Source organism: Grus americana, chromosome 14, assembly GCF_028858705.1.
Source record: "Grus americana isolate bGruAme1 chromosome 14, bGruAme1.mat, whole genome shotgun sequence".
NCBI lineage: Eukaryota > Metazoa > Chordata > Aves > Gruiformes > Gruidae > Grus > Grus americana.
This window is the reverse complement of record NC_072865.1, coordinates 20,346,404-20,372,110: the sequence shown is the minus strand read 5'-3', so window position 1 is coordinate 20,372,110 and position 25,707 is coordinate 20,346,404. Positions and strand designations below refer to the sequence as shown.

The 25,707-nt window shown below is 52.0% G+C and overlaps 2 protein-coding genes and 1 pseudogene across 2 annotated transcripts in view; all 3 read left to right on the top strand.

Moving 5' to 3' along the window:
• LOC129212957 (protocadherin gamma-C5-like) overlaps positions 1–25,707 on the top strand; it is a 160,703-nt gene that overhangs the window by 72,483 nt on the left and 62,513 nt on the right. The window lies entirely within an intron of this gene.
• Positions 10,384–13,719, top strand: LOC129212962 (protocadherin gamma-B5-like). Its single transcript, XM_054842212.1, has one exon. The coding sequence runs from the start codon at positions 10,753–10,755 to the stop codon at positions 13,381–13,383; it is 2,631 nt and encodes an 876-aa protein (XP_054698187.1). The 5' UTR covers positions 10,384–10,752; the 3' UTR covers positions 13,384–13,719.
• LOC129212958 (protocadherin gamma-A10-like) lies at positions 14,632–18,233 on the top strand (annotated as a pseudogene).

The following is a 25,707-nucleotide window of genomic DNA, read 5'->3' as shown; positions in this document are numbered from 1 at the left end:
CCTAATTAAGTACTCGAGGATAAAGGCCATAATGGGATCTTTGGGAAGAGCAAATTGTGTATTCACTACCATCTAAACACCTTCATTATGCACCTTCTCTAAGTGCCTTCATCCAGAAGGCTATGTCCTGATCCCTTCCTTTCTGCAGCTGCTAACTTCTTGCCTTGCTCGTTGGAATGATCCGAAGGTGGGCCTTGTTTTCTCATAATGTACTGAGCACCAAATTTGTTATGTTTCCTTGACTGTCCCGTACGTGCCTTTTGTGTCTAGAGGTGTAAAGAGGAAGACTTCCATAGATGTATTTCCTTAAAAATTTACTGGAGGAAGTGCTCTTGCTTGTCACAGGCACATGGTGAGAAGTCAAGCATTACCCATGGTGAGGAGAAGTTACCAGTGCAAATTTTCATTCCATGGAGTCTGTTTGCAAATGATGATGATCATTAACAACTATGCGAGCTGTGAAGTGTTTGAGGAGAGTCTTGGGGGTGGCAGTTCTTGAGCATAGAGCTACATTTTGCATTAAGATTTAAGCGTGATGTATCTTCCAGGTTGCCCCTGTGTTGAAGCAGGATGATGGTGTCTTTGAGTTGATACTTTGACGACTGAGTGTTTGTTGGGGCTGCATGTGGCTTCTGTGCTTCAATGTAATTCAATATATATTTATATATATAATTCAAATGTATTTCAAAATATATTGAATATGTATTTCTTCAAAATAGTGTTATGAAAATCGTGTTATGAGCATGCCTCCTTGCTGTGATCCTTGTTGTCAGGTAAGGAGCAGTGGTGTGTGCAACTTTTTCTTTCAACGGTGCCTGTCTGCAAAGGTAGCTTTTGTGTTGTGTGATGTTTGGGCAGGGGGACAAATTCTGTGTGTCCAGAGACAGAAAAAGTTTGCTGTGGTGTGATGTGAAATGTCTGAAAGATGTAAAGACGGTGTAAAAGCTCAGTTGATGCTTGTTGTTGAGGAACTGTGGCTATGGTCTGTGGTGTGATTTTCTGCATGAGGCTCCTGTGGACTTTTTACCAACTAGATACCCTTCTTGTGTACTGACTGCAGTTGACATAAGCTGAAATGTTCAGCTATGATTCCCTTACTTCTGCAGGTTTCCTCTTCTTGCCTTCTTCAGGGGTTTTTTTTGTGGACATTTGGGTTTTTTTTGGTGTGGGTTTTTTTGTTTGTTTTTTCGGTTGGTTGATTGGTTTTGTTCTGGTTAAAAGCCTCATTCTGGCTGGTAACTCTTGCAATAGCTGCCAAGTCAATATATCTCTGTTTCCCTAAAATATTACTGAATGAAATGCTCTTTCACCTGTGTGTCATAGAGCCAAATTATTGGATGTTGTTTGCGGTGGAACTAAAGGCTGTGAATACAGAGGAAGGAGGATGAGACACTGGCTTCCAACCAGGAAAATACGTGCATCAATGTGGTTTTGGCTGAGCAATGGTTTGATTTCATGCCTGGTTAAGTTAATCACGGTGAAGTTGACCATGAGCCAAGAAGGCCAATGGTGTCCTGGGGTGCATTAAGAAGAGCGTGGCCATCAGGTTGAGGGAGGTTATCCTCCCCCTCTACTCTCTACCCTAATGAGGCCACGTCTGGAGTTCTGTGTCCAGTTCTGGGCTCCCCTGTTAAAGAAAGTCAGGGAACTACTGGAGAGAGTCCAGCGGAGGGCTTTGAGGATGATGAGGGGAGTGGAGCATCTCTCGTATGAGGAAAGGCTGAGAGAGCTGGGTCTGTTTAGCCTGGAGAAGAGAAGACTGAGAGGGTATCTCATCAACGCTTAGAAGTATCTAAAGGGTGGACGTCTAGATTGATTCTTTGGTTCTGGTGGCAAGGCCTGTGCCATTCATGCTGTGACCCTGGATTCCCTGTCCTCAAAGTCAGGGAATGACAGTCCTCCAATCAGAAAGTGTTTGCACAATAAATGTGCATGTAGAATGATGGCGCATGGGTACGGTAGAACGGCTCCTGATTCCTGTGTGAAAGCTCCTTTATCTATCTCTGTCTCCCTGTAAGATTGTGAGATTGTGATGCAGAGTTTCTTCATAGCTGTAATTACACTTGCTTTCAGGCCTTTCTTTCCTGGAAGGTCACGTTTCCTTTTCCCCACTTCTGGCTATTGCTTTTGCATTTGAAACTGTGCACGGTTTTTTGCAGCAAATACTTACTTTAACCACATAAGAAAGGATTTTAGGTGTGAGGAAAATGAATCGGAACCTAAAAGAGAATCTGTTGTAATTTCCCAGAAGACTTAGCTTGAGAACGAGGCCGTGACAGGGTGTTTACACTTTCGACTTGATATCTGTGGCAGATGAGCAGGGGCCACATATTAGAAAAATTGCTGACAGCTGTTGACTATTTCTTCAAATGAAACCCCCTAGGGTTCAGACCAGAGCAAGACTTTAGGGCTGTACTTGGGAGGGTCTTCCTGTGTGTTTGCAGGTTGTCCTCAATTCTCCACAAACAGCTTAATTAAGTACTTAGGACAAAGGCCATAATGGGAGCTCTGGGAAGAGCCAGGTGTGTATTCATGACCTACTAAACACCTTAATTATGCACGTACTCTAAGTGCCTTCATCCAGAAGGCTATGTTCTGATCCCTTCCTTTCTGCAGCTGTTAACTTCTTGTCTTGCTGCCTGGAATGATCTGAAGGTGGGCCCTTGTCTCTGACGTTGTCTTGAGCACCAAATCTGCTACATCTGAATGTCCCATACGTGCCTTTCGTGTTTGGAGTTGTAAAGAGGAAGACTTCCATAGATGTGTTTCCTTAAAAGGTTACTGGAGGAAGTGCTCTTGCTTGTCACAGGCACGTGGTGAGAAGTCAAGCATTACCCGTGGTGGTGAGAAGTTGCCTATGCAACTTTTCTTTGCATGGAGCCTGTCTGCAAATGATGATGATCATTGACAGCCATGCTGTGAAGTGTTTGAGGAGAGCCTTGGAGGTGCTGTGTGTGAGGAGGAACAGGTGGAGATATGGTATGTGTTTTGTGAATTCCCAGGGTTCATTGCTGGACTTGATCAAATGAAGGTGTTTTATTTCTGGAGATCCCACTGCTCAGATTCCACGTGACCAAGCTGTGGGTTCATCAGATTACTACTTTCCTGCTGCATGATGTTTCCCATGCATGGCAGTTACTGTGCATTGACGTGCAATTTACGTTAAGATTTGCACATGATTTGTCTTCCAAGTTGCCGATGTGCTGAAGTAGAATGGTGGTGTCTTTGAGTTGGTACTATGATGACTGGGTCTTTATGAGGGCTGCATATCACTTATGCACTTGAGAGCATGTTATATTTCTTCAAAACAGTGTTATGAAAACAATGTTATGAGCAGAGAAATGTCTGCCTGCATCCACGCTGTGATCCTTGTTGTCAGATAAGGAGCAGTTGTGTGTGCAACTTTTCCTTCAGTGGTGCCTGTCTGCAAAGGTAGCTTTTGTGTTGTGTGATGTTTGGGCAGGGTGACAAATTCTGTTTGTCCAGAGGCAGAAAAAGTTTGCTGTGGTGTGATGTGAAATGTCTAAAAAAATGTAAAGATGGTGTGAAAGTTCAGTTGGTCTTAGTTGTTGGGTGAGGCCCACCGTTGTGTTTCCCTGCATTTTCCTCTCCTTTACTGTCCCAAGACTTGACTTTGAGGAACCATGGCTAAGGTGTGAACTTCTGCATGAGGCTCTTGTGGACCTTTTTACCAACTAGGTACCCTTCTTGTGTACCGACTGCAGTTGACATAAGTTGAAATGTTCAGCTATGTTTCCCTCAGTTTGGTAGGTTTCCCCTTCATGCCTTGTGGTTTTTTGGGTGGTTCTTTGTCATGGTCCAAAGCTGGGCCTCATTCTGGCCACCCTTACACCTGCTGCCAAGACAATGACTTTGATGTATCCCTTTTTCCCTAAAATGTCGCTGAATGAAAAGCTCTTTCACATGTGTCTGACATATAGCCAAAATATTGGATGTCGTCCGTGGTGGAATGAGGGCTGTGAGTGCAGAGGAAGGCGGGTGAGACACTGGCTTCCAACCAGGAAAATACGTGCGTCAATGTGTTTTTGGCTGAGCAATGGTTCAATTTCATGCCTGGTTAATTAACCATGGTGAAGTTACCCATGAGCCAGCAGTGTGCCCTCGTGGCCAATGGTGTCCTGGGGTTCATTAAGAAGAGCGTGGCCAGCAGATCGAGGGAGGTTAATTTCCCAGAAGACTTAGCTTGAGAATGAGGCCCGTGATAAGGTGTTTACGCTTATGGCTTCATATTTGTGGCAGATAAGCAGGCCTGATATTGGAAAAATGGCTGAGACCTGTTGACTCTTTCTTCAAATGAAACCCCCTATGGTGCAGTCCAGAGTAAGACTTTAGGGCCACGCTTGCAGCGTGAGATATGAATGACTTCCAGGTGCTCTCTGGGATGAATTTCCACACGTGCAGTGAAGAGCAAGAAGACTTCCCGGTGACTTTCTCTGACAAGACTCTGTCTTATAATGCTTCTTGTCTTGCTTGTCTGATTCATGGCCTTGGGTTTTTTTCTTTACCAGGTCCCATACGGATGTCGGTTTACTTGTAATTATCAGCATAGCTTTGTTTAGCAATGTGTCGTGTGTTAGTGCCTCTTGCTCTTGCTAGAGTGAGTGGGAAAGGCAGGAGATGTGAGGGTATCTTTGTGTTCTGTTATCGTTGGGAGGAACAGATGTGAACATGACCTCAGTAGAAGTCACATCTCTGTGGAAGAGTGCGTGTGATAAAAGAGGGGAGGAGATTCCCCCTAAACCATGAGTTTGATGAAGCCGTTCTCTGTTGGGTGACCACTCCTCTGGCTGTTTATCCTTTGTGAGCTTTGGAATCCTTCTTTTTCTTGTCAGAATGTTGGTGAGGAGACAGATGTACCTCCCTTGCTGGTGTGAGTGTACTGCATCATGCTCTCCTGATAGAAGGAAGGCAAAGCTTTGTTCAGCAACGTGCTGTGTGCTGGTGCCTCTTTCTCCCGGGAGGTGAACGTGGGATTGTGGCTCAGCCTTGCAGTGTGTGTGGGTGGCAGGAGAAGTGAGGCTACTTTTTTTATCATGTCATAACTGTGTTACACACTCTTCACTGTCCCAGTCTCTCCTGGATAACGGCTCCTCTTTTACTTTTACAACCTGTGTGTTTCTTCTCTGAAGTGTAGCCAAGAGATAACGTAGCTTCATTTTAGCACAGAGCTCTAAAGATGTGTTATGTGAGGTCTGTGGGTGATGCTGGTGCATGTTGAAGAGTAGTGGTCTGGGCAACCGGCCCTTTGATGACAAATGCTTGCGAATTGTATATGGGAGAAAGAACACCATGGAAATTGTGAGGGGTTGGTGATGTGAGTCCTGGCAGGTGTTTGTGAGGGGCTGTTAAAGGACACATCTCTCCATGGTTTGCTGCTTTCCCTGTCCCGCTGTAGTGGTATTGTGCCATGGAGTTCCTTCTTCTGAAGTAAGTTTGGGCTAAGAGAGGTCACTGCAGCTGCATTGGGAGCCCTGGGAGGTTCCTCCTGATTGTTTGCAAGCTGTCATGATGTTTTTAACAAACAGCTTGCTTCTGTACTGATGGCAAGTGCCATAATGGGAGCTTTGGGAGGAGGCAATGATGTTTTTGTTCCCGACTACTAAATACCTGAATTATGTACCTTCTCTAAGTGCCTTAATCTAGAAGGACGTGTTCTGATCCTTTGCATTCTGCAGGTGTTAACTCCTTGCCTTGCTCGTTGGAATGATCTGAAGGTGGGCCTTTATTTTCTGATAAAGTGTGGAAGTTCACATCCGTTACATTTGTCTGACTATGCCGTACATGAAGATCATTGCACAGAAGTTGTCTGTGTAACTTACTTTCTATGGAGCCTATCTGCAAATGACGAAGATCGTTGACAACCATGATATTAGGAAGAACATGACAAGCATGACAACCTCCGAAGTGTTTGAGGAGAGTCTTGGGGTGCCGTGTGTGCGGAGGTACTGGTGAAGACATGGCAGGTGTTCTGTGAATTCCCAGGGTTCTTTGCTGGACTACATCCAATGAGCCTGATGATGTTTTATATTTGGATGTTGTGAGTCCATCAGTTTGCTTTCCTATCGCATGACGTTCTCTGTGAGTGGTAGTTAAAGTCTTGCCTTTCTTGTCATGATGAGGTAAAGGTGGGCAACTGTGTGTCTGAAAATATGTGCAAAAAATGTCCTCTGCCGCATTGTTCTGCAAGGAATAGCCATGGCAGTGCAAACATGACTCAGGGGAACTATTTCTAGTAGTTACTGCCTGAAACGTCAGTTTTCCATCTATATGTCCTGGTAAGACTGCGATGTAGAGTTTCATCCTGTTTGTATTTAGTTTTTCCCAGGCTCGACCAATCTTCAGATGTCATTAATGACTCTTGCTAATATGAAGTAACTGCTGAGGCTTTGTTGGTATATAAAATTGGTGGGAATGTAGAGGATAGGAGAGTATTTTTGTCAGGAATTTCTGGCTTTGGGGCTTGTTATTTGAAGCATGTGTGAGGAAGCTACTGATTTTATACACTGTCATGTCTGATACGGCTTTTCCTGTGAATGGTAGTTATTTGGTGTAGTTGTAAACCTTGCATTAACAGTGGCAGAGTCACATATCTTCCAAATTGCCCATGTGCGTGATGGTGTCTTTGAGCTGATACTGGTAACTGAGTCTATAACCGAGCCGCGTGTTGCTTCTGCCCTTTAGAACACTTTATGTTCCTTCAACTGAGTGTGATGAGCAGAGACGTCTGTATGCATGCATCCATGTGTGACCCTTGTTGTCTGTAAGGAGAAGTTCTGAGCATACTATTTCTTTCAGCGATGTCTGCCTGCAAATTTAGCTTTCCTGTTGCGTGATGCTTGGGCAGGGTGAAGCATTGTGTCTGCACCGAGAGAGGGCAGGTGGAAGAGTTTGCTGTGGTGTAGTTTGAAATGTCTAAAAGGTTCAGTTTCTCCCAGTTGTTGTATGGGTCCCACAGTTGTGGTCCTGTGCATTTTCCTTTTCTTATTATCCAAAGAAATCAATCTGGGAACTGTGGCTATGGCCCTTTTGTGCAAATTCCGGTGTGATCCTCCAGTGTACTTTTCACCAACTAGATACTCTTCTTGTGTAGCTACTACAGGTGAGATAATCTGAAATGTTAAGCTATGATGCCTTCACTTCTGTGGGTTTCACATTCCTTTTGCGATTCTTCTCAGGTTCAAAACCTGGGCCTCATTTTGGCTGATAGCCCTTAAAAGTAGAGATCAATTAAAATCATCAGGCTGGGGGAGCACTGTCCATATGTACCTTGGAGGTGTACATCTTCCAAGAGAAAGACTTGCTTCTGTTTCCCTAAAATTCCTCCTGTGGCTGATGCATGGGCAAAAGTTGGGTGTTGTCTTTGGTTCAACTATAGGCTGTGAAAGGAGAGCAAGGAGGGTGAGAGGCTGGCTGCCAACCAGGAAAAGAGGTGGGTCAATGTGGTTTTGGCTGGGCAACGGTTTGCTGGCATGCCGTATGCCAAGGCCTCGGCCATTTATGTTATCATCCTAGCTTTGCTGTTCAGAAAGGCCATGGTAATCCTCAGATAATAAAGTAGTTGAGCATAAGTGTGTACCTAGAAGGATGATGCATTGTTAGGACAGCTTATAATTCCTCTGTGAAACCTGTGGTATTCCCCTCTTATCTCCCTGGAATGTTGAGGTGCAGAGTTTCTTGACAGTTGTACTGACACTTTCTTTCAGGCCTTTTGTTCTTGCAAGGTCGTGGTTCCTTTTTGCCATTTCTGGATAGTGCTTTTGCGTTTGAAACTGGGAGTGTTGTTTTGCAGCAAATACTTAATTGAAACACCTGAAGACAGGACTCTAGGTGTGAGGAAAATGAAGCAAAATCTAAACCAGAATCTCTTGTATTTTCTCTTAGCTTGAGAAAGAGGCCCATGATGAGCATTTTTTAATGTTCATGGAGATAAACAGGCCATAGAGTAGAAAAAAAACCAGATGAGAGCTGATGAATATTTCAAAAAATGAAACCCCCTACCATGTAGTGCAGAGTAAGGTTTAAAGTCGCACTTGTAGCTTGGGACCTGAATGACTTCCAGGTGCTCTGGGCAATGAATTTCAATGTCCACAGTGAAGAGCGAGACATCCTCACAGTGATGTTCCAGTGACAATTTTTTCTCCTTTGAGGCTTCTTGTGTTGCTTGTCTGGGTTTTTTTGTTTGTTTTGATTTTTTTTTTTCCTTTTCCTGGTCTCCTCTGTATGTTCTATTTGCAAGGAGGTTGCAAATGTTGTGCGTTAGTGCCTCTTGCTGGTAGGAGAAGAAGGCAGGAGATGTGCGGGTACATTTGTGTCATACTTTTGGTAGGGAGAGTAGATGAAAGCATGATTATAGTATTATAGTATTGTTTAGCATTCGTATGCTTTTGAATCCTCCTTTCTCTTTTCAGAACGTTGGTGAGCAGTGATTGTACTGCATTATCGTCCCATGATATGTTTTTACTAATTATGAGAAGATCAGAAGCAAACCAGCAATTTGTGTAGGGTTGGAGAGAACACCTGGGGAAGATCTGTTGGCACTGGGGCCATAGAAGAGCAGATGCTTATTTCCCTGCTTGTCATAGTTACTCCATTAGGCACACAGTTGTGGTACCACGTGTACAAATTGAGTTGCCTCTGCTCAATAAGTTTGGCCGAAGAAATGGTGTCGTTCCACCTGATCCATTCATTTCTGTGTGTATGTTCTGTAACTCTTGCCTTGCTTGTTGTCATGAGCTACAGCTCGTCCTCAGGGTGTCTGACCACATGTGGAAGGTGCCATCTGTTCCAACTCTCTGAGTGCAGGCACAGTTCCCGTACACACCTTTGAGGTTCAGAGCTGTAAAGAGGAAGGCTTTCCTAGGTGTACGTGTGCTCCCAGAGGCACACTTGTCTGCAGTGGAAGAAAGCAAAACCATCTCTGCTGCAGTCCTGTAGAGTGGTAGAGTGGCAACCCAGCCCGACCAAGATTTCCATGCACAGACTGGGTGTCAGTGGGATAACACATGCAGAGTGTCCCCCACATGGTCCCCCAAAACATGATGACCACTCAGTTGGAGAGACATGGGTTTGACAGTTGGACTGTTAGATGGATAAGGAACTGGCTGGCTGGCTGCGTCCAAAGAGTTACGCTCAATGGCTCAAGGTCCAAGTGGAAACCAGTAACATGTTATGTTCCTCAGGGGCCCGTACTGGGACTGGGACTATTTAGTATCTTCATCAATGACAGAGTCAGTGGGACTGAGTGCACCCTGTGCAAGCTGGTTGGTGCAGTTGATTCGCTGGAGGGAAGGGATGCCATCCAGAGGGACCATGACAGTCTGGAGGACTGGACCGTGCGAACATCATGAGGTTCAACAAGGCCAAGTGCAAGGTCCTGCACCTGTGTTGGGGCAATCCCCAGTTTCAGTACAGGCCGTGGGATGAATGCGTTGAGAGCAGCCTTGTGGAGAAGGTGGGTGACAACTGGGACATGAGCAGGGAATGTGCACTTGCTGCCCAGAAATCCAGTTGTATCCTGGGCTGCATAACCTTATTGTGCCTTGTACAAAGGGGGCTTAAAAGAAAGATGCAGAAAGAGTTTTTGCCAGTGCCTGTTGTGACACGACACAGGGTAAGGGTTTTAAGCTGAAAGAGGGTAGATTTCTTCCATAGATTTCTTTCCATAGACAAGAGATGTTTTGCAATGAGGGTGGTGAGACAGTGGAAGAGGTTGCCCAGAGAAGTTGTGGATTGGCCACCACTGTTCAAGGACATACTGGATGGGGCTTAGAGCAACCTCATCATTTGAAAGGTGTTCCTGCCCATGTCGGAGGGGTGGACTACATGGTCTATAAAGGTCCCTTCCAACCCAAACCATTCTGTGATTTTCTGAAAGACTCCAGGTGGCTTTGCACTTTCCTATTGTCAGACCCTCTGGTACAGAGATGCAAAAGAATACATTCCTCAGTGTAACGGTTCTTCTACCTACAAGAAAACAGAATAACGGGACGATATTCAAAGACTTACTTGAGCAAAAGGAAGAAATGCAGGGAAGATGGACACCCTTTGCAGGTCGGGCATGCCAGGTTTGAAATTACCGTTGCCCCATTCTGCCTCTGCGTGCTTACTGATTTCTGCAACACGAATATTTCCTTCTTGGTATTCGTGACAGGCAAGGAAAGCAGAACTCAAAATACCTGGCAGAGTGCTAAAAAGCTCTGAAAGTCTTCCCCTAGCTAGTGCTGCCAGGACTATTTGGTTCTGAGTCTTGACTGGACTCAAGGCGATGACGTAAAAGCAGCCGACAGCTGCTATCTCGGGTACAAAGGCCTTTGGAGCTGCAGCAAGCGAGTGCTTCTGGCTCGGCGGGTCTAATGCAAGGGAGACCCCAAGGCTGGGTGGAGCCAGCCGAGAGCGGCCAAAAGCCCGTCCCGCCGGGAGCGCGGCCATCAGCCGGCTGCGGTGTCGTCGCGGCGCCTCCGGGTGCCGCTGTTGGCCGCCGCGGAGCGGCGCTGGAGCCGGAGCCGCAGCCGGAGCCGGAGCCGCCGCAGCGTCCTGCCCCCGCAGGCTGCTGGCTCGCACGGCGCCGGCCCTTCTCGGCAGCGGCACGGGCAGCAGAGGCGAGAGGCGGCGCGGCGCGGGGAGCAGCGGCGTCCGAGGCGGCGCCGAGATCGCTGGCCTGCGGCGGCCCCTGCGCTCGCTGCGGAGAGCGGCTGGAAGGAGGGGAGGAGAGCGCGGCGAGCGCTGCCCAGAATGGCGGGCGGGCCGGGGCCGGTGCCGGGGCGGGTGCCGGGGCGGGTGCCGGTGCCGAGCCGCGGGCGAGCAGCCGGGCGAGTGCTGCTGGCCGCTTTGCTGCTGGGCTCGTGGTGCCGGGCGGCGCCGGAGCGGATCCGCTACGCCATCCCCGAGGAGCTGGGCAGAGGCTCGCTGGTGGGGCCGCTGGCGCGGGACCTGGGGCTGAGCCCGGCCGAGCTGCCGGCACGCAAGCTGCGGGTGGCGTCTGCCGCTAAAAGGCAGCTGAAATACTTCACGGTGAGCGAGGAGACCGGGAACCTGTACGTGAGCGAGCGGCTGGACCGGGAGGAGATGTGCGGCGAGTCGGCGTCCTGCTCCGTCAGCTTCGAGGCGCTGGTGCAGAACCCGCTGAACGTTTTCCACGTCGAGGTGGCCATCCAGGACGTTAACGACAACACACCGGCCTTCAGCAAGCCTGCTCTGGACCTCGAAATCGCAGAGTTGACGCTTCCCGGTGCTCGTTTCCCGCTGGAGATGGCCCGAGACGCGGACGTGGGCAGCAACTCGCTGCTGACTTACGAGCTCACTGGCGACCCGTCCTTCTCGCTGGCCGTCAAGGAGAGCCCGGATGGAAGCAAGCAGCCGGAATTAGTGGTGGAGAGAGCGCTGGACCGTGAGAAGCAGAGCTCCTTTCAGCTGGTGCTGACGGCGGTGGATGGCGGGGAGCCGGTGAGGTCCGGGACGGTGCAGGTTCGCGTCAACGTGACGGACGCCAATGACAACGCGCCCGTGTTCAGCAAAGGCGTGTACGAGGCGCGAGTGCGGGAGAATCTGCCGGCGGGGTCGCTGGTGCTGCGGGTGCGAGCCACGGATGCGGACGCGGGCTCCAACGGGCGGGTCTCCTACTCCTTCGGCAACGTCCCGGACGGCGTCCGCGCCTTGTTCAGTGTCGACAGCGACAGCGGCGAGGTCAGGACGGCGGGGCCGCTCGACTTCGAGGAAAGGAGCAAGTACGGCTTCGGCCTGGAGGCGAGGGACGGGGGCGGGCTGACGGCTCACTGCAAGGTGCAGATAGACATCACCGACGAGAACGACAACGCGCCCGAAATCACGATGCTGTCGGTGTCGAGCCCGGTGCCCGAGGACGCGCCGGCCGGCACGGTGGTGGCCCTGGTGAACGTGAACGACCCGGACTCCGGGGAGAACGGTCAGGTGTGGTGCGAGCTGTCGGGCGAGGCGCCGCTGTCGATCGTGGCGTCGTCGGGCGGCTCGTACAAGGTGGTGACGTCGAGCGCGCTGGACCGGGAGCAGGCGGCCGAGCACCGTGTGACGGTGGTGGCCCGGGACCGGGGCATCCCGGCGCTGTCGAGCCGCACGGCGCTGGTGCTGGAGGTGTCGGACGTGAACGACAACGCGCCGGTGTTCGAGGAGGCCGCCTACAGCGCCTACGTGGCGGAGAACAACGCGGCGGGCGCGGCGGTGCTGCGCGTGCGCGCGCGGGACGCGGACGCGGGCGCGAACGGGCGCGTGAGCTACTGGCTGGCGGGCGGCAGCGCGGGCGCGGCGCCGTACGTGTCGGTGGAGGCGCGGAGCGGCGCGGTGTACGCGCAGCGCTCCTTCGACTACGAGCAGTGCCGCGAGTTCGCGGTGGCGGTGCGGGCGCAGGACGGCGGGGCGCCGGCGCGGAGCTCGACGGCGACGGTGCGCGTCTTCGTGCTGGACCGCAACGACAACGCGCCGCGGGTGCTGTGGCCGGCGGCGGGCGCGGGAGCGGCGGCGGGAGCGGCGGGGGCGGCGCCGGTCCCGGCCGCGGCGCCGTTCGAGGTGGTGCCGCGGTCGGCCGAGGCCGGGTACCTGGTGGCCAAGGTGGTGGCGGTGGACGCGGACGCGGGGCGCAACGCGTGGCTGTCGTACGAGCTGGTGCAGGCGCCGGAGCCGGCGCTGTTCCGCGTGGGGCTGCACAGCGGCGAGGTGCGCACGGCGCGGGCCGTGTCGGAGAGGGACGCGGCGAAGCAGCGGCTGGTGGCCGTGGTGAAGGACCACGGGCAGCCGGCGCTGTCGGCCACGGCCACGCTGCACGTGGTGCTGGCCGAGAGCTTGCAGGAGGCGCTGCCGGAGCTGAGCGAGCGGGCGGCGGGCGCCGACTCGCCGGCGGAGCTGCAGTTCTACCTGGTGCTGGCGCTGGCGCTGCTCTCCGCCCTCTTCCTGCTGAGCGTGGCGCTGGCCGTGCTGGCGCGGGTGCGCCGGGCCGGGCCGCCCGCCGTGCTGCGCTGCCTGGGCGCGCAGCGCTTCTCCGTGGCCGGCGCCGCCTTCCCGGCCGACTTCTGCGAGGGCACCTTGCCCTACTCCTACAACCTGTGCGTGGCGCCGGGACGCGCCGTCGCCGAGGCCGCTTGGCTGCCGCCGCCGCCGCCGCTGCCCAGCCTGCCCGCGGAGGAGCTTGTCGGCGGGGAGCCCTGCGGGAAGCGGAGCCCGAGCAGCAGCGCCGGCGCGGGAGAGCCGCCCGCCGACGCCGACGCACCGCAGGTCTGTAAGCCCGCGCGGTCCTTGTCCCTGAGCCTTTCCCAACCTCACGCCGAGGCTGCCGCGCTGTGCTGCGCTGTGCTGTGCTGCGGGGTCTTCCCGACCTCTCTTTCCACGAACGAATGACACGCTCCTGCGCCGTGTCCTTCTTGGCAGCAGGCTCAGTGGAGAGGTTCTTGCCATCCAGCTTGTGCTGCAGAAAATGCTACAGGTATGCTGTAGCTCCTGGATAGAACGAGTTCTTCTGATGCTGGACGTTCACAAGCCAAAAAACCCCCAACAAACCAAAACAAAACCCCCACGTTTTTTCCTTTTGCACTCTGAGCAGGCATTTAGTGATGGCACTTTTTTGGTTCATCGCGTGTTCAGGTTCAGCTGAGTAGTTTTCTTTACAAGGCGTGTGCTGTGTAAGATGGTATGTGGATCCTTTCTGTGCCGAATGAGTTCCTTGGGCCTTTGTGAACCTCCGTCCTTCTCCTCCTGGGTTTCCCGGGTGCTGTGGCTGATCCGTGTATCCGCAAAGCAATGAAAGAAGGAAGAGGGTAACCCCGTCCCCTTCCGGGCAGGCAGTAGGCGCCGGGACTTTCGGGTTCATCGGGGGGCGCAGGTTCATGTTCAGCTGAGAAGTTTAGACTAGGAAGCTCGTTTTGTCTGAAATGTTACTAACGGTGAAGGCGGATCCTTACTGCCTAGAGTGTGATCCGCTAACTCTACGTGACGGGGTCGCCGGGTCTTGCTGTGTCTGCTGGGGCGGTTACTGCCGATCTCTGTTGCCACGAACGAATGAAATAACCCTGTGCCGTGTACGAATGCCTTAACATGTGCGAACCGGCACTTCGGGCGTCATCAGCGGTCACCCGCGTAGGCTCAGTGGAGAGGTTCTCACCATTCCACTTGTGCTGCAGAAAATGGTACAAGTGTGATGAAGCTCTGCGTGACGTTTTGTGTTGGTTCATTTTAATGTTTTTAATTTTAATTGACGAGATCTGGAAAATGGGGTTGACGCTCGGTGTTGGAGATTTTTCCTGAGTGCTTTTTCCCAAGGCGATGTACTTTTCCTCAGTGCGAAAGCTAGCGAAGCTGACTAATGTTTTCCAGGCATTCTTTCTCGAGTGATTTGTGCAGATATTTCTCATTTGTTTTTGATCCCTCTTTTTTTTACCTTTCCCAATCTGTCTTTTTCTGGAAAGGTTAACCCGTATAAAGTGAATTTAAAAAAAAAAAAAACAAACACAACAACAACAACAACAAAAAAACCCACCCCCACCCCGCCATGAAACACAAAACCAAAGCAATTCGCATTTTGTATTTCAGAGTTTTGGTTTTTTGTATCCCCCATTTCCCTAAGAGTTGTTCTCGTGAAGAATTTTCCCTATGCTGCTTTTTGTTTTGTAATGATACCCTGACAGAGAGTGTGTGTGCATCAAGAGTTACTCTGGAATGGAGCAGTAAGTCCTCATGGTAAGCAAGGCCTGTAGTGTGTGTAAGGGTACAAGGACAAATTGCGAAGCGGTGGTTGAGGAAAGGGGAGAAATGGAGGCTGCTTCAGAGCGGGCTCCGGTGTGCAGGGGAGAAGCGGCAAGTCGAGAAGGAAGAGCAGTCCCTGAGGAGGAGGACTCCTTTTGAGGGGGGGATCTCCATTGCTGCCTTGTGCTATGGTTCGGGGTTTGGGAAACTGATGTGGCTGGTGGCGTTCGAGTATGAGGCTGTTTTCATCTGCAGAAAGGGTGAGGGAAATGTCAGTGAAGCACTCGGAAACCAGTGCAATTCGTGGTGGAAATACTGCTGTTGGAGTAGTGGGATAAGACTCGGCAGCGCTGGGTGCCTGCAGTGCCGGGAGGAGGCTGCGGGCGCCGCTGTTGACCGAGGAGGAGCGAGAGGAAGGCCGGAGCGCTGCAGGCAGCCCCGCCCGCTGCGGCCCGACTCGCTGGCTGGCTGGCTGGCTGTGTGGGCGTCCGGGCGGTCTGCGAGCGTCCCCGCGGTGCGGAGCCGTGCTGCAGCGAGGCGGAGGGGCCGTCGGCAGCGGCCGGGAGCGGCGAGACGAAGCCGGATCGGGAGCCGGAGCGGGAGCCGGCTCGGGAGCCGGCTCGTCGGTGGGCGGTGGAGCGGTGCCGGCGGTGAGGCGGCGGCGATGTGGGCTGCGTGGAGACGGTGGGGCCGGCGTGAGCGAGCCCTGCTGTGGTGCGTGCTGGTGGCGGCGTGGGAGGCGGCGTGGGGGCAGCTGCGCTACTCGCTTCCCGAGGAGATGCCGAAGGGCTCGTTCGTGGGCGACGTGGCCAAGGACCTGGGGCTCGACCTGCCGGCGCTCCGGCACCGCGGCGTCCGCATCTTGGATAACGGTCGGACGCAGTATTTCGCTCTGCACGGGAAGACGGGGCATTTAGTGACGGCGGAGAGGATAGACAGAGAGCAGCTGTGCCGGCTGGTGGAGAAATGCGTGCTGCGATGTGAGGTGATAGTGGAGGGGGAAATGCAGGTTCACGGAATCGAAGTGGAAATCACGGATATTAACGACAACGCCCCCAGCTTCCCAGAGGCAGAAACGGAGCTGAGAATGAGCGAATCCACCGCCCCGAGTTGGCGGTTTCCCCTGGCCGAGGCTCTCGACCCGGACGCGGGATCGAATTCCGTGCGGAGGTACGAGCTGAGCGGCGACGAGCACTTCTCGCTGGCCGTGCAGGCGGGCCCCGGCGGGGAGCAGCGTCCCGAGCTGGTGCTGGCGAAGGCGCTGGACCGGGAGGAGGCGGCGTTTCACGAGCTGGTGCTGAGGGCGAGCGACGGCGGCGAGCCGTCGCGGACGGGCACGGCGCGGATCCGCGTGGCCGTGCTGGACGCGAACGACAACGCGCCCGTGTTCAGCCAGGCGGAGTACGCGGTGCGTGTGCCGGAGGACGTGCCCGTGGGCTCCGTCCTCGTCACCCTCACGGCCACCGACGCCGACGAGGGGATGAACGGGCACGTGAAATACTCCCTGAAGAAAACTAAGGACACGCCGTCGCAGATTTTCCAGCTGGACGCCGAGACGGGAGCGATGGCGCTGCTGCGGGGCCTCGACTTCGAGAATGGCGACTCCTACGAATTGGAAGTGCAGGCACATGACGGAGGAGAGCGCTTTGATACGGCGAAAGTCGCGATCACGGTGACAGACGTCAACGACAACGCGCCCGAACTGAGAGTGTCGTCGGCGCTGAGCGCGATCTCGGAGGACGCCCCGTCGGGGACGGTGGTGGCCCTGCTGCACGTGCAGGACCGGGACTCGGGGGCGAACGGCGAGGTGCGGTGCAGCATCGCGGAGCGGCTGCCGTTCCGTCTGGAGAAGACCTTTGAGGACTACTACCGCGTGGTGACGGCCGAGGAGTTGGACCGTGAGAAGGTGTCGGAGTACAACGTGACGGTGCGGGCGGCGGACGGCGGGTCGCCGTCGCTGTGGAGCAGCGCGGTGCTGGCGCTGCGGGTGCTGGACGTGAACGACAACGCGCCGGTGTTCGCGGAGGCGCGCTACAGCGCCCGGCTGCCCGAGAACAACGCGGCGGGCGCGCTGGTGCTGACGGTGCGGGCGGCGGACGCGGACTGGGGTCAGAACGCGCGCGTGCGGTACCGGCTGTCGGAGGGGCGCGTGCGGGGCGCGCCGCTCTCGTCCTACGTGTCGGTGCAGGCGGAGACGGGCGCGCTGTACGCGCTGCGCTCCTTCGACTACGAGGAGGTGCGCGAGGTGGGGCTGTGGGTGCGGGCGGAGGACGGCGGGGCGCCGGCGCTGAGCAGCAACGTGTCGGTGCGGCTCGTGATCGTGGACGAGAACGACAACGCGCCGCAGGTGCTGTACCCGCCGCCGGCGCCGGCGCCGGGCGCGGGCTGGGCGGGCGTGGAGCTGGCGCCGCGCTCGGCCGAGCCCGGGGCGCTGGTGGCCAAGGTGGTGGCGGTGGACGCGGACGCGGGGCAGAACGCGTGGCTGTCGTACGAGCTGGCCAAGGCGACGGAGCCGGGGCTGTTCCGCGTGGGGCTGCACAGCGGCGAGGTGCGCACGGCGCGCTTCCCGCTGGCCCGCGACGCGGCGCGGCAGAGCCTGGTGGTGGTGGTGAAGGACCACGGGCGGCCGGCGCTGTCGGCCACGGCCACGCTGACGGTGGTGCTGGCCGAGAGCGTGGCCGAGCTGCTGTCGGAGCTGGGCAGCGCGGCGGCGGCGCCGGGCGAGCCGGCCGGCAGCCTGACGCGGTGGCTGGTGGTGGCCGTGGCCGCCGTGTCCTGCCTCTTCCTCGCCTTCCTGCTGCTGCTGCTGGCGCTGCGCCTGCGGCGCTGGCGCCGCTCGCAGCTGCTGGCGGCGGGCCGCGGCGCCGTGCGCGGCGTCCCGGCCGCGCACTTCGTGGGCATCGACGGCGGCCGCGCCATCCTGCACTCCTACTCGCACGAGGTGTCGCTCACCGCCGACTCGCGCAAGAGCCAGCTCCGCTTGTCGGGCGGCAGCTGCTGCGACACCCTCCCGGCCCGGCCGCCGCCCGCCGAGCCCGCGCCGCTGCTCGGGGAGGACCCTGCCGGCGCCCGCCGCGCCGACCCCGCCGCTGCCCCGGTGAGTTCCTCTGACCGCGCTTGCTCCGCGACGCTTGCCTCCGCTGCTCCTCCGCCCTTTCCCCCGCTCCGTCTCCTGCGAAGCTTCGCTCAGCAGCGCGCTCTGTGCTGCCGCCTCTTGCTCGCGGGCGGTGAACGTGGGAGTGGGGGAGGCAGCCGGAGCGTGGGGCTGCCCTGGGCTGGGGTTTCGTTCCAGCGGGGCTCTGGGGGTTTGTCACGCGCCAGCCGGTGGCTCATTTTGTCCCCTGACGGCGGTAATTCCGCTTTTCCTGCCGGTATGAGCTCTTCGGAGCGGATGTGGCGCCTGATTAGCACGCGGGAGGCAGCAGCAGCGTGGGATATGTTCCCGACGGCGCAGGTGCTGGAGTGGGGGGCGAGTGTCTTGAAACGGAGCGTGAAAGGCCCCGTGCCTAACTGAGCTGCTCGTCGTTTCTAGTCTTCTCAGCTCTTCTATTTCTCCACGATAACGTGGTGATAACGAGTTCGGGAGGGGTCGATTGCAGGTGCGGGGCGAGATTTAAGGAGGGGGAGACTGCCCCTGCGCAAATGTTCACTGACCCAGCCTTTTCTGGAGGACGGCTTCTCTTTTCTTTCTTCTTAGAGCCTCGATGTTATTTTCGCAGAAGACTGGTGAGCAGACATGCGTATCTTCCTTTAGCAGGGAGATGTGAAGGGTTCTGTATGAAGCCCGTGGTGTGATGGTGGTGTGGGTTGAAGACAACCGTTTGATGACACGTGCTTGTAAATTTTGAGGGTCGAAGAACATGATGGAAGTTGTGAAAAGTTGGAGAGGAGAATCTGGGGCTCTGTGCGTGAGGAGGTGCTGAAGGACCCAAGAGCTATGCTTTGCTCCTTTCCCTGTTCAGTGTCCAGCTGTAGTATCATGCAATGTGAGTTTCTTCTTCCCAAAGAAGTTTGGCTCGAAGAGGTGTTCTTCCTTCTGTACTGGGAGCCCTGGAGGGTCTTACCGTGTGTTTGCAGGTTGTTGTCAATACTTAACAAACAGCCTAATTAAGTACTCGAGGATAAAGGCCATAATGGGATCTTTGGGAAGAGCAAATTGTGTATTCACTACCATCTAAACACCTTCATTATACACCTTCTCTAAGTGCCTTCATCCAGAAGGCTATGTCCTGATCCCTTCCTTTCTGCAGCTGCTAACTTCTTGCCTTGCTCGTTGGAATGATCCGAAGGTGGGCCTTGTTTTCTCATAATGTACTGAGCACCAAATTTGTTATGTTTCCTTGACTGTCCCGTACGTGCCTTTTGTGTCTAGAGGTGTAAAGAGGAAGACTTCCATAGATGTATTTCCTTAAAAAGTTACTGGAGGAAGTGCTCTTGCTTGTCACAGGCACATGGTGAGAAGTCAAGAATTACCCATAGTGAGGAGAAGTTACCAGTGCAAATTTTCATTCCATGGAGTCTGTTTGCAAATGATGATGATCATTAACAACTATGCGAGCTGTGAAGTGTTTGAGGAGAGTCTTGGGGGTGGCAGTTATTGAGCACAGCGCTACATTTTGCATTAAGATTTAAGCGTGATGTATCTTCCAGGTTGCCCCTGTGTTGAAGCAGGATGATGGTGTCTTTGAGTTGATACTTTGACGACTGAGTGTTTGTTGGGGCTGCATGTGGCTTCTGTGCTTCAATGTAATTCAATATATATTTATATACGTAATTCAAATGTATTTCAAAATGTATTGAATATGTATTTCTTCAAAATAGTGTTATGAAAATCGTGTTATGAGCATGCCTCCTTGCTGTGATCCTTGTTGTCAGGTAAGGAGCAGTGGTGTGTGCAACTTTTTCTTTCAACGGCGCCTGTCTGCAAAGGTAGCTTTTGTGTTGTGTGATGTTTGGGCAGGGGGACAAATTCTGTGTGTCCAGAGACAGAAAAAGTTTGCTGTGGTGTGATGTGAAATGTCTGAAAGATGTAAAGACGGTGTAAAAGCTCAGTTGATGCTTGTTGTTGAGGAACTGTGGCTATGGTCTGTGGTGTGATTTTCTGCATGAGGCTCCTGTGGACTTTTTACCAACTAGATACCCTTCTTGTGTACCGACTGCAGTTGACATAAGCTGAAATGTTAAGCTATGATTCTGCATACTTCTGCAGGTTTCCTCTTCTTGCCTTCTTCAGGGTTTTTTTTTGTGGACGTTTGGGGGTTTTTTGGTGTGGGTTTTTTTGTTTGTTTGGTTGGTTGGTTGGATGGTTGATTGGTTTTGTTCTGGTTAAAAGCTGGGCCTCATTCTGGCTGGTAACTCTCGCAATAGCTGCCAAGTCAATATATCTCTGTTTCCCTAAAATATTACTGAATGAAATGCTCTTTCACCTGTGTGTCATAGAGCCAAATTATTGGATTTTGTCTGCAGTGGAACTAAAGGCTGTGAATACAGAGGAAGGAGGATGAGACACTGGCTTCCAACCAGGAAAATACGTGCATCAATGTGGTTTTGGCTGAGCAATGGTTTGATTTCATGCCTGGTTAAGTTAATCACGGTGAAGTTGACCATGAGCCAAGAAGGCCAATGGTGTCCTGGGGTGCATTAAGAAGAGCGTGGCCATCAGGTTGAGGGAGGTTATCCTCCCCCTCTACTCTCTACCCTAATGAGGCCATGTCTGGAGTTCTGTGTCCAGTTCTGGGCTCCCCTGTTAAAGAAAGTCAGGGAACTACTGGAGAGAGTCCAGCGGAGGGCTTTGAGGATGATGAGGGGAGTGGAGCATCTCTCGTATGAGGAAAGGCTGAGAGAGCTGGGTCTGTTTAGCCTGGAGAAGAGAAGACTGAGAGGGTATCTCATCAACGCTTAGAAGTATCTAAAGGGTGGATGTCTAGATTGATTCTTTGGTTCTGGTGGCAAGGCCTGTGCCATTCATGCTGTGACCCTGGATTCCCTGTCCTCAAAGTCAGGGAATGACAGTCCTCCAATCAGAAAGTGTTTGCACAATAAATGTGCATGTAGAATGATGGCGCATGGGTACGGTAGAACGGCTCCTGATTCCTGTGTGAAAGCTCCATTATCTATCTCTGTCTCCCTGTAAGATTGTGAGATTGTGATGCAGAGTTTCTTCATAGCTGTAATTACACTTGCTTTCAGGCCTTTCTTTCCTGGAAGGTCACGTTTCCTTTTCCCCACTTCTGGCTATTGCTTTTGCATTTGAAACTGCGCACGGTTTTTTGCAGGAAATACTTACTTTAACCACATAAGAAAGGATTTTAGGTGTGAGGAAAATGAATCGGAACCTAAAAGAGAATCTGTTGTAATTTCCCAGAAGACTTAGCTTGAGAACGAGGCCGTGACAGGGTGTTTACACTTTCGACTTGATATCTGTGGCAGATGAGCAGGGGCCACATATTAGAAAAATTGCTGACAGCTGTTGACTATTTCTTCAAATGAAACCCCCTAGGGTTCAGACCAGAGCAAGACTTTAGGGCTGTACTTGGGAGGGTCTTCCTGTGTGTTTGCAGGTTGTCCTCAATTCTCCACAAACAGCTTAATTAAGTACTTAGGACAAAGGCCATAATGGGAGCTCTGGGAAGAGCCAGGTGTGTATTCATGACCTACTAAACACCTTAATTATGCACGTACTCTAAGTGCCTTCATCCAGAAGGCTATGTTCTGATCCCTTCCTTTCTGCAGCTGTTAACTTCTTGTCTTGCTGCCTGGAATGATCTGAAGGTGGGCCCTTGTCTCTGACGTTGTCTTGAGCACCAAATCTGTCACATCTGAATGTCCCATATGTGCCTTTCGTGTTTGGAGTTGTAAAGAGGAAGACTTCCATAGATGTGTTTCCTTAAAAGGTTACTGGAGGAAGTGCTCTTGCTTGTCACAGGCACGTGGTGAGAAGTCAAGCATTACCCGTGGTGGTGAGAAGTTGCCTATGCAACTTTTCTTTGCATGGAGCCTGTCTGTAAATGATGATGATCATTGAGAGCCATGCTGTGAAGTGTTTGAGGAGAGCCTTGGAGGTGCTGTGTGTGTGAGGAGGTACAGGTGGAGATATGGTATGTGTTTTGTGAATTCCCAGGGTTCATTGCTGGACTTGATCAAATGAAGGTGTTTTATTTCTGGAGATCCCACTGCTCAGATTCCAAGTGACCAAGCTGTGGGTTCATCAGATTACTACTTTCGTGCTGCATGATGTTTCCCATGGATGGCAGTTACTGTGCATTGACGTGGAATTTACGTTAAGATTTGCACATGATTTGTCTTCCAAGTTGCCGATGTGCTGAAGTAGAATGGTGGTGTCTTTGAGTTGGTACTATGACGACTGGGTCTTTATGAGGGCTGCATATCACTTATGCACTTGAGAGCATGTTATATTTCTTCAAAACAGTGTTATGAAAACAATGTTATGAGCAGAGAAATGTCTGCCTGCATCCACGCTGTGATCCTTGTTGTCAGGTAAGGAGCAGTTGTGTGTGCAACTTTTCCTTCAGTGGTGCCTGTCTGCAAAGGTAGCTTTTGTGTTGTGTGATGTTTGGGCAGGGGGACAAATTCTGTCTGTCCAGAGGCAGAAAAAGTTTGCTGTGGTGTGATGTGAAATGTCTAAAAAAATGTAAAGATGGTGTGAAAGTTCAGTTGGTCTTAGTTGTTGGGTGAGGCCCACCGTTGTGTTTCCCTGCATTTTCCTCTCCTTTACTGTCCCAAGACTTGATTTTGAGGAAGCATGGCTATGGTCTGCGGTGTGAACTTCTGCATGAGGCTCTTGTGGACCTTTTTACCAACTAGGTACCCTTCTTGTGTACCGACTGCAGTTGACATAAGTTGAAATGTTCAGCTATGTTTCCCTCAGTTTGGTAGGTTTCCCCTTCATGCCTTGTGGTTTTTTGGGTGGTTCTTTGTCATGGCCCAAAGCTGGGCCTCATTCTGGCCACCCTTACAACTGCTGCCAAGACAATGACTTTGATGTATCCCTTTTTCCCTAAAATGTCGCTGAATGAAACGCTCTTTCACATGTGTCTGACATATAGCCAAAATATTGGATGTCGTCCGTGGTGGAATGAGGGCTGTGAGTGCAGAGGAAGGCGGGTGAGACACTGGCTTCCAACCAGGAAAATACGTGCGTCAATGTGTTTTTGGCTGAGCAATGGTTTCATTTCATGCCTGGCTAATTAACCATGGTGAAGTTAACTGTGAGTCAGCAGTGTGCCCTCATGGCCAAGGTGGCCAATGGTGTCCTGGGGTTCATTAAGAAGAGCGTGGCCAGCAGATCGAGGGAGGTTAATTTCCCAGAAGACTTAGCTTGAGAATGAGGCCCGTGATAAGGTGTTTACGCTTACAGCTTCGTATTTGTGGCAGATAAGCAGGCCTCAAATTGGAAAAATGGCTGAGACCTGTTGACTCTTTCTTCAAATGAAACCCCCTATGGTGCAGTCCAGAGTAAGACTTTAGGGCCACACTTGCAGCGTGAGATATGAATGACTTCCAGGTGCTCTCTGGGATGAATTTCCACACGCGCAGTGAAGAGCAAGAAGACTTCCCGGTGAGTTTCTCTGACAAGACTTTATCTTATAATGCTTCTTGCCTTGCTTGTCTGATTCATGGCCTTGGGTTTTTTTCTTTACCAGGTCCCATACGGATGTCGGTTTACTTGTAATTATCAGCATAGCTCTGTTTAGCAATGTGTCGTGTGTTAGTGCCTCTTGCTCTTGCTAGAGTGAGTGGGAAAGGCAGGAGATGTGAGGGTATCTTTGTGTTCTGTTATCGTTGGGAGGAACAGATGTGAACGCGACCTCAGTAGAAGTCACATCTCTGTGGAAGAGGGCATGTGATAAAAGAGGGGAGGAGATTCCCCCTAAACCATGAGTTTGATGAAGCCGTTCTCTGTTGGGTGACCACTCCTCTGGCTGTTTATCCTTTGTGAGCTTTGGAATCCTTCTTTTTGTTCTGAGAATGTTGGTGAGGAGACAGATGGACCTCCCTTGCTGGTGTGGGTGTACTGCATCATGCTCTCCTGATAGAAGGAAGGCAAAGCTTTGTTCAGCAACGTGCTGTGTGCTGGTGCCTCTTTCTCCCGGGAGGTGAACGTGGGATTGTGGCTCAGCCTTGCAGTGTGTGTGGGTGGCAGGAGAAGTGAGGCTACTGTTTTTATCATGTCGTAACTGTGTTACACACTCTTCACTGTCCCAGTCTCTCCTGGATAACAGCTCCTCTTTTACTTTTACAACCTGTGTGTTTCTTCTCTGAAGTGTAGCCAAGAGATAACGTAGCTTCATTTTAGCACAGAGCTGTAAAGATGTGTTATGTGACGTCCATGGGTGATGCTGGTGCATGTTGAAGAGTAGTGGTCTGGGCAACCGGCCCTTTGATGACAAATGCTTGCCAGTTGTATATGGGAGAAAGAACACCATGGAAATTGTGAGGGGTTGGTGATGTGAGTCCTGGCAGGTGTTTGTGAGGGGCTGTTAAAGGACACATCTCTCGATGGTTTGCTGCTTTCCCTGTTCAGTGTCCTGCTGTAGTGGTATCGTGCCATGGAGTTCCTTCTTCCGAAGTAAGTTTGGGCTAAGAGAGGTCACTGCAGCTGCATTGGGAGCCCTGGGAGGTTCCTCCTGATTGTTTGCAAGCTGTCATGATGTTTTTAACTTACAGTTTACTTCAGTACATACAGCAAGTGCCATAATGGGAGCTTTGGGAGGAGGCAATGATGTTTTCGTTCCCTATTACTAAATACCTGAATTATGTACCTTCTCTAAGTGCCATAATCTAGAAGGACGTGTTCGGATCCTTTGCATTCTGCAGGTGTTAACTTCTTGCCTTGCTCATTGGAATGATCTGAAGGTAGACCTTTATTTTCTGATAAAGTGTGGAAGATCACGTCATTATTTTTACCTGCCTGCCCCGTACATGTCTTTTGTGTTTACAGCTGTATAGAGGAAGACTTCCATAGACGTGTTTCCTTAAAAAGTTGCTGGAGAAATGCTCTTGCTTGTCACAGGCACATGGTGAGAAATCACGAATTACCCATGGTGAGAAGAAGTTGTCTGTGCAAGTCTTCTGTCCATGGAGCCTGTCTGCAAATGATGAAGATCATTGATAACGATGATATTATGAAGTTCATGGCAAGCATGACAACCTCTGAAGTGTTTGACGAGAATCTTGGGGGTGCTGTGTGTGAGGAGGTCCTGGTGGAGACATGGCATGTGTTTTGTGAATTGCCAGTTTGCTTTGCTATCATATGACGTTCCCCGTGAATGGTAGTTCTTACCTTTCTTGTCATCATGAGATAAATGTGGGCAACTCTGTGTCTGAAAAAGTGTGCCAAAATGTCACTGGAAGAAATGCTCTTGCTTGTCACCGGCACCTGGTGAGAAGTCAGTGCAGGATCAGCAGAAGACTGGCCTGGAAGCAGGACACGAGGGGGTTGTACACTCCACCTGGCTGGCTGTTGCTTTAATATCATGCCTAGTGCTAAGGCCTCTGACACTTAGCCTCAGCCCCCTTTTCCTGCATCCTGAAAGGGGTGACCAATCCCCTGATGCGTTGGTCTGCAAGTAATAGCCATGGCAGTGCAAAAATGACTCAGGGGTACTATTTCTAGTAATTACTCTCTGAAACGTCATTTTTCCACCTATGTGTCCCTGTTAGACTCCAATGTAGATTTTTGTCGTGGTGGTATTAAGCTTTTCCCAGCCTTAACATGCCTTCAGGTGTCCTTAATGGCTCTTGCTCAGATGAAGTAACTGCCCGTGTGCATGATGGTGTCTTTAAGCTGCTACTTGTGAATGAGTCTTTACTGAGGTGCCCATTTTACATTTTTAATGAGTGTGATGAGCAGAGACGTCTCTATGCGTGCATGTGATCCTTGTTCTCAGATGAGGAAACCCTGTGAACACAACATTTCCATCAATGATGTCTGTCCGCAAAGTTATCTTCCAGTTTCTCCCA

What these genes read in the sequence shown, in the direction of transcription:
- LOC129212962 (XM_054842212.1), top strand. Translation starts at nt 10,753, where the DNA reads ATGGCGGGCGGGCCGGGGCCGGTGCCGGGGCGGGTGCCGGGGCGGGTG.